The sequence below is a fragment of the Dasypus novemcinctus genome, chromosome 7 (assembly GCF_030445035.2).
Source record: "Dasypus novemcinctus isolate mDasNov1 chromosome 7, mDasNov1.1.hap2, whole genome shotgun sequence".
Taxonomy (NCBI): domain Eukaryota; kingdom Metazoa; phylum Chordata; class Mammalia; order Cingulata; family Dasypodidae; genus Dasypus; species Dasypus novemcinctus.
The window spans coordinates 46,203,938-46,217,360 of NC_080679.1; the positions used below are offsets into that span (position 1 = coordinate 46,203,938).

General features: G+C 38.9%; 1 protein-coding gene across 4 annotated transcripts in view; it reads left to right on the forward strand.

Annotated features, from left to right (window-relative positions):
- SATB2 (SATB homeobox 2) overlaps positions 1-13,423 on the forward strand; it is a 211,028-nt gene that overhangs the window by 115,993 nt on the left and 81,612 nt on the right. For all 4 annotated transcript variants that reach the window (XM_004458956.4, XM_004458951.4, XM_071216206.1 and 1 more), the window contains one exon: positions 6,650-7,122. In XM_004458956.4, coding sequence (XP_004459013.1) covers positions 6,650-7,122 — 473 coding nt within the window. The remainder of the gene's footprint in view (positions 1-6,649; positions 7,123-13,423) is intronic.

The following is a 13,423-nucleotide window of genomic DNA, read 5'->3' on the forward strand; positions in this document are numbered from 1 at the left end:
ATGCTTACAGTTGTAGACTCTCTCTGTTCCTTGGGATGGTTGTTGTCCATCATCATCTCCTTGTTAGTTGTCCTGGGTGAGTCCAGTGAACTGGAGAGTAGGTATTACAACTCTGTTGAGATTCAGGGCCTGACTGGCACATGGAAAGCCCAAAGATTTAAGTCTCTTGGACATAAATCTATCAAGTATAGTACTAACTATAGGTTCAAATAGAAGGGCAGAAGAGTCCAACTCTGTCACACTGGGGAGTATAAATTCCAAAATAGGGACCACCGATAGGGTACCAAACTGCTGAGCTGTCAGCCCTGCCTATAGTGTCTAGATGTCTCCAGAGTCCTCAGGGGCCCTACTATTTGATGCAATATTTACTGTTACAGTCAATGAGATCCTGCTGAGATGAGTATAAGCATCACCTCTGGAATGACCTCCCAACTCACTTTGAAGTCTCTTAGCCATATAAACTCATTTTTCTTTACTCTTTCCCACTTTTGGTCAATGTCTTTTTCCCAGTTGCGTTGCTAGTTGGTGCTCAGTAGTAATCCTTCAGTGCCAGGGAGGCCCATCTGGGGAGTCATGTCGCATGCCGTGGATGGGGGAGGAGGGGTGGGAGGAGATAATGCATTTATATGCTGAGATAATGCATTATATGGCTTAGAGAGAGGCCACCTTTGAGCATCAAGGAGGCTCTCTGGAGGTAATGCTGAGGCAACTTATAATACTAGGCTAAGTTTCAATTTCAAAAGAAAAGATTCATAAGTATAGTCATCAATATCAAGGGCTGTTAATGGTCCATCTCTTTCACTAGTCACTGCCCCTGAACTTGGGGCATTCTTGCTGTCCTGTTAGAGAATATGACAGAACTCCCCAGCATGGGAATTGAATATTCTTTCTGTTATTGTGTGGCTCTACACCCACTGTGACAATGCCCCATGTACACTTAAACTCTTTCATACGCCTTATAGGTATGTTCCAGGTGAACCTCTTCCCAAGCATCCCCCATCACTGGCACACTGTACCAGTGATACTCCCCTGCCACACTTGTAACTCTTCTGCAATCCAAAACTTCTTAAAAAAAAAATGAAGCCAAAAGAATAACAATAAAACTAATAAGAAAATGAAATAATGATAGTTTTAAAAATAACAAATACAAAAAATTAAAAAGAATTTGACATAATAAAAAAATAAAAATAATAAATTTTGGCATTATGTCTTCCATCACTGCAAAATCTGTTGTCTTGTGTGTATGGTGACATTTTTTCCCATTTATTCTCCCAGTGTCTTATTTTTTCCATTTTATCTTCAAAGAAGCTTAGGTTAGAGAAGAGTCATGTACAGAATATAGGGGATTCCCATATACCCAACATCTTCCCCCTTTCCCCTTTCTCCTATTAATAAAATTTTACATGTGGGTGGTTCCTTTGTTACAATTGATATACAAATATTTAAGCATTGCTGCTAACCATGGTCATTGATTTACATTATGGTTTACATTTTGGACTATGCACTTTTATAGATTTGACAAAGTTTAACATGGCCTGTATCCATCATTGCAAGATCATGTAGAACAATTCCAACACCCCCCAAATGCCCCAAGTTCTGGGGGGAGTGTCAGGGGAGGGAGGATATGAACTCTGGGGATTTGCAGGTATATGGTTGAAACTACAACACTGGGAATTTTTTTTTTGGCAAATATGGCAGGGGACGGTGACTGGTTTAGGTTGTTGGATGTGGGGTCATGTGAGACTGGGTGCGCCTAGGGCAGGCTTCCAGGGAGTGTGTGAGTGTTCATCTTGTCATAGTGAGTGTTGTATCAGTGGGTGGAGACCCACATAATAAGTGGGAAGGGGAATTAAGCTATGTTTTCAAATTGAGGGATGGGAGTCTCTTGGAAGCATAGGCAGTGCCTACTAATAGGGTAGGTCGGGCCAGTATGTCAAGCCCTTAATGTTGTTAAAAGCAACTGTGACTCTTTTTCTTCAAGGAATGGAGCTTGATGGATCTTAAGTATTCTTAAGGTAGAATGATTATTTTTTTTGGTCAGTTTTAGGAGTGATGAACTTAATTTTATTGGTAGATAAAAAATATGAGTATCTTTAGTCCCACAGACAAAGTTTTAAAACTGGCAGCCCATAGGCTAGATCTGGTGTTGAGAAATCTCAGTTTTATTTTGCCTTTATTGTAGGCAACAGCTAACATTAGGAAATTTCATGTGAAAATGTAGATTTTTTCATTTTCTTGAAAAAAAGGTCTGGAGAAATGATAACACTAGAAAGGCAAAAATTGGGTAAGGTAGTGGCTGTTCCCTGGACAGGGCAAACTTTTACTACATAGAGTACCTCTCCAACTGGTTGCTGTTACCTTCCTGGATAAGGAGATATTTGCATTTGCAATTCCCTCCTTAAGGTTTACTAAGTAGTTAGCACTTGATAGTGTTTACTGATATGTCTCAAAGGATATCTTCACATTCAGTATTATCTATATGATTTTATAAGGATCTGGGAACTCATAAGGACAGAAGAAAGATTTATTATGTATAACTTAAAGGAATGTGGACTGACATTATTCTGATTCTGTTTTACAATTCAATTCATACAGGTTTCATTGAGTTCTGATGTTTATGTTTGTATGCGTAATTATGACTAAATCTGTGAATAGAATATTTCTTATTAATGCAGTGTGTTAGCTGTATCACTAGAATGTAATTCGATTGTTGAAAAATTAAAATACTGAAGTTTTAGAAAATTAGTATTTGTTTAAAACATGCCTGCTCTAACAGGATAACTCTTTTTTAAGCAGAAAAGGAAATTAATACAACTTATATTTTTAAGTACCTGAAAACAAAAATATAAGTTTAATATTTGAATTGTTGTTTACTTTGACTGAATTAAAAAGCCAACAAGCAAACAAAAGGAAATCAAGTATCCACCTTTGGCCATGTATTTCTGCCTATAAAACATGACTTTACTCTGAAAGCAGTTCATGGTCACTTTACTTCTTTTTTCCATAAGCAAATAATAATATTAATTCCTCTTCTATGGAAACTGGGCTAGATTACCTTTTCTGAAGGTTCTTAACCTTTTGTTTTGTTTGATTGTAAGAATATGTAGGGGAAGCAGACTTGGCCCAGTGGTTAGGGCATCTGTCTACCACATGGAAGGTCCGCAGTTCAAACTCTGGGCCTCCTTGACCCGTGTGGAGCTGGACCATGCGCAGTGCTGATGCGCGCAAGGAGTGCCATACCGTGCAGGGGTGTCCCCCGCGTAGGGGAGCCCCACATGCAAGGAGTGCGCCCCATGAAGAGAGCCACCCAGCGCGAAAGAATTTAGTGCAGCCTGCCTAAGAATGGCACCGTCCACAGGGAGAGCTGATACAACAAGATGATGCAACAAAAAGAAACACAGATTCCCATGCTGCTGACAACAACAGAAGCGGACAAAGAAGACGCAGCAAATAGACACAGAAAACAGACAACTGGGGCAGGGGGAAGGGGAGAGAAATAAATAAATAAATAAAATCTTAAAGAAAAAAAAAGAATATGTGCCTTAAAGTTTAAGTAATATAATGATTGAAAATGTTTCCCTGTAGAGAGTAGGATTAAAATAATTTGTTCACCCTGAACCTTATCAAAGAGAGATGACATATAAACTAAATGAATTATATTGAAGAGATTAAATTAACAATTGCACCTTTTTTTATAAAGATTTATTTTTTATTTATTTCTCTCCCCTTCCCTGCACCCCCCACCCCCCAGTTGTCTGCTTTTTGTGTCCATTTGCTGTGTGTTCTTCTGTGCCTGCTTGTATTCTTGTCAGCGGCACCTGGAATCTGTCTCGTTGTGTCATCTTGCTGCGTCAGCTCTCCCTGTGTGTGGCACCATTCCTGGGCAGGCTGCACTTTTTTCATGCTGGGCAGCTCTTCTTACGGGGCACACCCCTTGACACCCCTGAATGGCAGGGCACTCCTTGTGCGCATCAGCACTGCGTGTGGGCCAGTTCATCACACGGATCAGGAGGCCCTGGGTTTGAACCTTGGACCTCCCATGTGATCGGCGGACACTCTATCCATTGGGCCAAATCCGCTTCCCAACAATTGAAACTTTAAAGGAGTTTGAAGTAAACTTTTGAGTTATTTGGGAGTTTATAGGAAAGCTAAGGAAGGATTCAGTTTTTTTAAAAAGCAGGAAAAATGCTGTATTTTTCTGAATATAAGGTGATCCTAAAATATGTGCTTTAACCTCTTTTTCCATTGAGAAGTGTTGAATAAAGTTTTAGATATGCAGGTAAAATGGTCAAATTTCTATTTCTATTTTAATGTATTAATTTGCTTCCACCTGTATATTTCAAAATCATATATTACATAAAATATGAATTTAGAAGTAACACTTTCTCTGTTCTTCTAGTTCATTGATTGATTTTATTCATTCTTCACATGTGATTTGGCACCAGTGTCTATCATCACTAAATCCACTCTTCTGAGTCATCTCACCCAGTTTTGTAAGACATGTTACTTCAGCCTGAATTGTTTGAGATTCATCGTTTTTTTGATCCAAGTATGAGGCTATCACTGTAAACTATATTCCAACCTACAAGTACCATTTGCATAATGGTAATGTTATTTTTAAAAATTCATCCCGTAGGTGAATATTTTTGATCTCTGGTATGTAACTACCCAAAGTAGTGTTTATTTTTTTAAAAAAGTTTTTTATTTTTATTTTTTTTATTCTCCCTCCTCCCCCGCCCCAGTTGTCTGTTCTCTGTGTCCGTTTGCTACATGTTCTTCTTTTTGTCTGCTTCTGTTGTTATCAGTGGCACAGGAATCTTTATCTCATTTTGTTGCATCATCTTGCTGTGTCAGCTCTCCTGTGTGCGGCTTCACTCCTGGGCAGGCTGGACATTCTTTCATGCTGGGCAGCTCTTGTTATGGGGTGCACTCCTTGTGCGTGGGGCTCCCCTACGCGGGGGACACCCCTGCATTGCATGGCACTCCTTGCGTGCATCAGCACTGCGCATGGGCCAGCTGCACACGGGTCAAGGAGGCCCGGGGTTTGAATCACGGACCTCCCATGTGGTAGATGGATGCCCTATCCACTGGGTCAAGTCTGCTTCCCAGTAGTGCTTTTTAAAGTTATCTTTAATAGGCTTTTGCATAATCATATCCAACATTTGTAATGGTAAAAAATAATTCCTAAATCTGTATGAAAGTTTTGCTTTTAAAATTGATTTTGTTAGATTATATCTTATATATAAACATTAGAAACTGGCAGTAATTGAGGTTTTTTCCAACCTAGTGTGTTTTTTCATACAAAAGTATGTGTTTTTTAAAAAAGATTTATTTTATTTACCACCCCCCTTCCCCCCCCACCCCGGTTCCCCACTCTCTGTCCATTTGCCATGTGGTCTTCTGTGTCTGCTTGTATTCTCATCAGGCAGTTCTGGGAACCTATCCTGGGACCTTCCAGAGTTGAGAGAGAGGCAATTACTCTCTTGTACCACCTCAACTCACTGTTCTGCTATGTCTTCTTATTTTCTCTCCTCTGTGTCTCTTGTTGCATCATCTTGCTGTGCCAGTTCTCCATGTCGTCTGGCATGCACGAGACAGCTTTCCTGCAGTGGGCAGCATTCCCACTCAGGGCAGCACTCCTACACGGGGTGGCACTCCACTGGGTGTTGCTCCTGCATGGGCAGCATTCCCACGTGGGCCGGCGCTCTGTGTGGGCCAGCTCACCACGTGGGCCAGCTTGCCCTCACCAGGAGGCCCTGGGCATCAAACCCTAGACCTCCAATATGGTAGATGGGAACCCAATTGGTTGAGCCACATCCATTTCCCCAAAATTATGTTTTATAAAATAAAGTATTACAGAGACTTGAATAAGGCTTTGACAGGCGACTACATCTTTTTTGAGAATTAATCTTGGGGAAAAAATAAAATTTGCCTTAGGCGTATACAATACTCACTTTCTGCTCCTTTCCCCTTTCAAGGTTATTCTTTAAATCTGTAATAAAGTAAGTAGATGACCTGGAGAGGGGAGAATCTTATTAAACTGTAAGTTGAGGTGATCGGATTAATTTTGTAAGAATTTTTTCTTTCTTAGTGCATCTCACAATCATTAATATATCTATTTCTTATATTCTTAAATATAAAGGTAGCAAGTGAATAGATGGATATACTATACAATAGACATTTTCTGTAAATAGTCCAGTGTTGTATAATAGTATTTATGTGAGATTTTTGTTAGAAGGTAACAGTTAATTTGATAGGAAATGTCTTTATCATTTCGTGATGACTGTGAACTAATGCTATTATTTCGTGCAAACTACAGAAGATGAGAACAGATGAGAGAGATGACAGAATATGGGAATATGGGAGGATTCAGAGTTTATATGTATTTTCTGTCATGGCTATTCAATAAAATATCTACTTTAAAGAATTTAAGAAAACTGAAGTGGCAAATATTTTACTTTCATATCTTCTCTGAAAAAAAATTTTTTGCAGGATGAAAGGAATAGCTTGCATTTACTCTAGGGCTTCCAGCTTTTTGAATAAAAATTCATCTCAATATACTAAAATATGATAATTCAGTTGTACATATATTAACAATAAGTTATACCATTTACAACAATGATGAATTATCATTTTTGTCTCTTAACAGTGGAAAGAGTGGAACGAGAAAACCTTTCAGACTACTGTGTTCTGGGCCAGCGTCCGATGCATTTACCAAATATGAACCAGCTGGCATCCCTAGGGAAAACCAACGAACAGTCTCCTCATAGCCAAATCCATCACAGTACTCCAATCCGCAACCAAGTGCCCGCATTACAGCCCATCATGAGCCCTGGTCTTCTTTCTCCCCAGCTCAGTCCACAACTTGTCAGGCAACAAATAGCCATGGCTCATCTGATAAACCAACAGATTGCTGTTAGCCGGCTCCTGGCTCACCAGCATCCTCAAGCCATCAACCAGCAGTTCCTGAACCATCCGCCCATTCCCAGAGCAGTTAAGCCTGAGCCAACTAATTCATCTGTGGAAGTCTCTCCAGATATCTATCAGCAAGTCAGAGATGAGCTGAAGAGGGCCAGTGTGTCCCAAGCGGTCTTTGCAAGAGTGGCATTCAACCGCACACAGGTACAATTAGCATTGAAAATCATAATTGGTTAGGAATCATACTAATGGTGTGTCCTAATTCCTTTTTAAAAATGGTTTTACAAAATTGTTATGGATCCAGAGCACAGAGAATTAGATTAATTAATAATCCTTAGTTCATGATACATTATATCATATATATATATCATATATATATGATATATCATATATCATATATATTCATATACATATATATATTAATATAATGAACACATCTGAACCTACCACCTACCCTAGGAACCAGAATGTTACCAGTGACTTGTATCTGTTTATCCTCTCCATCTGTCTTTCCCAGATGTAAGCACTATCTTGCATTTTGTGATTATCATTCCCTAGTTTTTTTTTTTAACTAGTTCTGAAAGTATGTATGTCAAAAATATATTATTTAGTTTATCCTGTTTTAGAACTTTATAACAAGAGCATCATTACACATGTCATAATTTTTATAAAGCTTTTAAAATGTATGGGTTAAATACAAGCTATTTTGATAAAGTGATTATAGATAGTTCATATTTTTCATGTTTTGGGGGAATTATATGCCAATATATTAAATAGTAAAAAGGTAAATAGTTCATTCATACATGTCTTATTTTATTGAGGGCTGTTTTTAACGTGAGGTGTTCATCTCCACCAGTGGTTCACAAGCTTGAGTGTGCATCAGAATCACCTAAAGTGCTGTTAAAGCATTAACTGCTGCACACCATCTCAGAGTTTCTGATTCGTTAGGTCTGGGGTGGGACCCAGGAATTTGCATTTCTAACAAAGTCCCAGGTGATGCTGATATTGCTAGCCTAGGGACCACACTTAGAGAACTACTGATCTAGCCCTTATGTGAGTAAAAAAAGGTCAAGGTGCCTAACCTCAAGAAACTAACTAACTAGTAGAAGGGGTAAAAAAGGACTCAAACAACTATAAGAAAATGTGAAGTATAGTTAAAATGTAGAAGAATAAAAGCAGTGATTATAGTGGGGGTTCCTGGCGAGTTGGGGGTAAGGAATACTTCTAATAGAATGAATACAGTAAGTCTTTAGCCACCCTACTAAAAGCAAGGCAGGAATCTTAAGTTTTTCAAAGATGCAAAGGTGAAAAAGGTCATGGCCAGGCATATATGTAAACAACTAACTAAAGTGTTTGTTTGCTAGGGAGTTGGACCTTGAGGGATGAATACATTTTAACAGGCAAAGATGAAAAATAAGGGTATTTTAGACAAAGGGAATGCATGAGAGTTGAGTCAGAAAGCCTTAAGAATAGTTTGTAGTTGCTAGTAAAGCTAGATAATAAAACTTAAATGTGATTTGCAATGTGAGAGAGGGAGATGCAAATCAATAAGGGTTTTTCAGGGCCATGTTAAAGATCTTTAGACTTTAATAGGCACTGGAAACCATTGAAGGTAGGAGCGTATCATGATTCAGAATTGAGGTGGCGTGCTTGGCCCAATGGTTAGGGCGCCCGTCTACCACATGGGAGGTCCGCGGTTCAAACCCGGGGCCTCCTTGACCCGTGTGGAGCTGGCCCACGCACAGTGCTGATGCGCACAGGGAGTGCCCTGCCACGCAGGAGTGTCCTCCGCGTAGGGGAGCCCCATGTGCAAGGAGTGTGCCCCATAAGTATAGAGAAGACCCACGTGCAAGGAGTACAACCCATAAAGAGCCGCCTAGCGTGAAAGAAAGTGCAGCCTGCCCAGGAATGGTGCCGCACACATGGAGCGCTGACACAACAAGATGACACAACAAAAAGAAACACAGATTCCCATGCCGCTGGCAACAACAGAAGCAGACAAAGAAGACGCAGCAAATAAACACAGAGAATGGACAACCAGGGTGGGGTGGGGTGCGGTGGGGGGAGGTGGGGGGAGGGGAGAGAAATAAATAATCTTTAAAAAAAAAAAGATTCAGAATTGAATTGTAGGAAGGTTTTTTGCCCCCTCATTATAGGAAGAGGGTAGGAATGCCATTTAGAAAGCTGTCGTAATTGTCCAGTTGAAAAATGTGGAAGGTTTGAATGAAGCTGGCAGCAAGGGAGTGGAGGGTAGGGAGTCAGGAGGCCTTGTGGAGGTAAAGTTGACAGAACATACAACTCCCTGAAGGGAAAGGGGGAAGGATAAAAGATAACACCAAGATTTGAGCCAAGTGACTTAGAGAATAGAGGTGTAATTAAAAGAATCAGGGAACAGGAGTGGATGTAGCTCAAGTGGTTGAGTGCCTGCTTCCCATGTATGAGGTCCCAGGTTCAAGCCTGGGTACCTCCTTAAAAAAAGAAAAAAAAGACAAGGAAGATATGGAAAGAGATGACTGTAGTAATGTTAAGGTAATTGTTTTGGATTGGATTATCTTGCTTTGAAGGACTGGCAGACTTTGTAAGTGAAGATGTGCAGCAGTCACTGAAAATAATAGTCTGGTGGTAGGAAGGGTTGTCAGGGATAGAGAAAGAGATGTGAGATTGATTCACAGATCCTGGAATCTAAGTAGTCATGGAAGTGGTGGGGAGGAACCTCTACTACCTCCACCACAACCACCACCTCCACCAGGAGAAGAAGAAATGCCAAGAGAGATGGGGACAGGGTGGGGGCATGGAAGAATTAGCAGAGAGTATTAAGAGCAAGAGAGGACATGAGTAGAGAGTTTCCAGAAGGAGACTGTTCTGTGTGTAGAAAACTAAGAAGTCTGGGAGGGAGAAGCTTGAAACTATGCCATGATATTTGGATTGGGAAAGGTCTTTGGCCAACTTTAGAGTATAATTACATTAGAGTAATAGGGACAGAAGCCAAAATTCAAGAGTTAAGAGTGATTAGCTTTTGGGGATAGAGATACAGGGATTCCAAAATATTTTTTTTCTAAAATTTGGTGTTGAAAGGGAGGCCAGAAATGGGTTGACAGCTTGAATGTGATAGGGAGCCAATTAACGATAGGATTTGTGAAGTAGTTTGGGCCTCAGCTGAAGTTAAACAGCATGAACCAGTAATGGAACCAACCACTGTGGTTTGGTATCCGTCTTCAGCAAAGCTGAAGCAGGGAAGAAACACAGTAGGATTGTTTGAGGTTTGATGCTGACAGATTAGGTATGGCAAGAGACTAAGAGGGGTAAAATCTTTTGTGCCCCAACTTTGCTCATTTATACATTCTACTCTTGATAGAGTCTGTTTACGTCATTTGAAAATGAGTTCAGAAGTTCATATGGCCCTGCACATATTCCAAACATCACTGCACCACTTTTCTCTAATGACTCAGGGTACTTAGCATTTGTGTGTCCTTAGTTCTGTGAACTGGTGTTGTGAAAGGCTGTAGTCATTTTAAGCAAGTCCGTGCATACTATTTCAAAATACATATTAGAAGGATGCGTCTTTTCATTCTATATTTTGCAGTTCCTTCCCTCCCTCCCCCTCCCTCCTCTGTGTGTGTGTTTTATCTACCATTCATGTGTATGAATATGTATTACATGGCTAGCCAACATTTTATGGCCTGGTTATGTATACAGTTCCTTTGGCTAAGGATAAAATTGAAAGCATGGTTGTATTACTCTGGATTTTAGAAGTAAGTGCAGTATATGTTTTATCCAAATAGCATGAAGCATGAGAGAAGACTCGCAATGAGACCAGACAAAAGACAGACTGTGCTGGTGTGAGGGTATGCTCTTGCCAAGGCCCCAGACTCCTGGAGGTCTGTCTTCTCCTGCACAATCCCTTTTGTCTATTTTTATGGATTAATGATTTTTCTTTGGCTTTGCCATCTTTCAAATGCCAAGTTATAAAAGGTCTAATTGAACCATGGAACACATTTTATTATTTTCCTTCTGCCATTAAATTTGTGAGATGGCTACACCCAGAAAGAAACATTCACTTTCAATCAACATGAGTTTGAGTTCATGGACCAGCCTTGAGGATATCAAATGGAAACTGCCTAGGAATGTATGAGTATTTCCTTTTAAAATTCTGCTTTTAATTTGGGAAAGCTTTTCATCCCTCTGGGATCATAACCTGTTGTATGTAAAGCCCAGCCTAATCAAGGTAGATGGTATTGACAGAATGACATAGTATGAACTTAAGCTGGAGGTCAGCAGGCAGATTGTTTGTGCTGTATATACCGTAGTCACTAACAGCAAGGCTGGGAAGCTGGGTTTCGCCTGCAGCATTGTTAAATGGGAAATACGGTTTACTATGTCCCATGAAACCAACCATTGGTTTTTCCAAATGTTGCTCTTTGGAGTGGAATTAGCCATTTATTGGTAATATAATAATTTGCCAGCTACCATAAACAAATAATAATTAACTTTAAAGAGAATAACATAAATGACTTGTTAATCTTGCATAAAAAGCAGTCTAAACTTTTTTTTTCTCAAAGCAGGCAGAATCATAGCCATTTATTTTAGATGAATGCCTAAAGCCAATCTCTTCCTTGTTTTACTAAATATTTTTTCAGAAATAGGTTATGATCTTTATTATGCATCTATTTTCAAATGCATTAAAAATCAATTTGATACATTTTATGACCCTAGAGTTTATGTTCCTGGATTTGTGTTTGATCCTTGTATTAAGAACGAATCTGATTTTTATGTATATGTGCATGAGTGTGTATGTGTGTAAGACAAAATCATGTACATGGCACTTACAAATGGAGCTAGATTTGTTTGAAAAAAAAAAATCAGCCTAGGAGTTTTGTGTTAAAAACATTCAAATGGGCAACTCAAATTCATAATAAATAGAATTCAAAGTGCCAATTTTCCAAAGAGAAACTATAAATTACTTGTTTAACCGATCCCTTGCCATTAAGTATATCATTTGAATGATGGTGTAAAATAACATAATTAAGAAAATAGACCTATATTTCCAGGAGCTTTTTTTTTTTTTAACTTTTTATTTTGAAGTACTTTCAATGTTATAAGACAGGTACAAAAATACTACAAACCTCATACAAAGAAATCCAACATACCCCTACCCCCCAGACACCCAGACCCACCAATTTTAACCTTTTGCCACATTTGCTGTATGATTCTGTCTGTCTGCCTGCCTGCCTGCCTGCCTGCCTGCCTGCCTGCCTGTCTATCTATCTATCCATTTATCCATCCATCCATTTTTTGGACATTTGAGTGTAGGTTGTATATATCATGCTCCCTGAACACATAATATTGTCGTATACATTTCCTAAGAACAAGGGTATTCACTTATGTAACCAACCTAAGTACATTTTTCAAGTTTAAGAAATTTAACAGAGATATAAAGCTTATAGCCCACCTTCTAATTTTTCTATCTGTATAATGTCTCTTTGAGCCATTTTTCCTCCCTTGTTGGATCCCATGCATGATTGCAACCCAATCATGCATTTAATTTTCCTTTTCTTTTTAGTAACTCTTTTTTTTTTAAATTGTGAGAGCATATGTACAACATAAACTCTCATCTCAATCACTCCCAAGCATACCATTCAATGGAATTAATCACATTCACACTATTGTGGTACCCTCACCACCTTCCATTGCTAAAAGTTCCCCATCTCCCAAAACAGAAACCTTATACCCATTATATATTAACTCCCCAACCCCCCTGCTACATACCCTGACAACCTGTAGTCTAATTTCTGTATCTGTAAGCTTGCATATTTTCTAATTTTTTTTTGTAGTTACCATGGGGCTTGAACTTAAAACTTTAAATCTGAAACAATTCCATTTACTCTGATAACAATGTAATTTCAGTAATATACAGAAACATGTCCCTATGCCCCTTTATACACCACCTTTATGTAGTTCTTGTCATAAATTACATGTTTATACATTATGAGTCCTATACTCATAAATTTGGATTTGATGATAAATTCAAAAGCACTGATTTATCATCACATTTTATGCATCTGCCTTTTAGATCCTGTAAGAAGTAAAAAGTAAAGTTATAAATATAAACCAAAGATATAATAGTACTGACATTTATATTTACCTATGTCAGTGCCCTCACTGAAGCTCTTTATTTCTTCATGTGGCTTTGATCTATTGTCTATTATCCTTTCCTTTTAACCTACAGAACTCTAACATCTCTTGTAGTTCTAAATGGTAAACTCCTTCAATGTCTTAATCTCTCTGTCTTATTTAAAGACAGCTTTGCTGGATATAGAATTCTTGATTGGCAATTTTTTGCTTTCAGCACTTTAAATATGTCATCATACTGTTTTCTTGCCTCCATGGTTTATGATGAGAAAGTAGCACTTGATCATATTGAGGTGCCCTTGTACATGACACATGGCTTCTCTCTTGTGGCTTTCAGAATTATCTTTATCTTTGGCATTAAACAATTTGATTATAA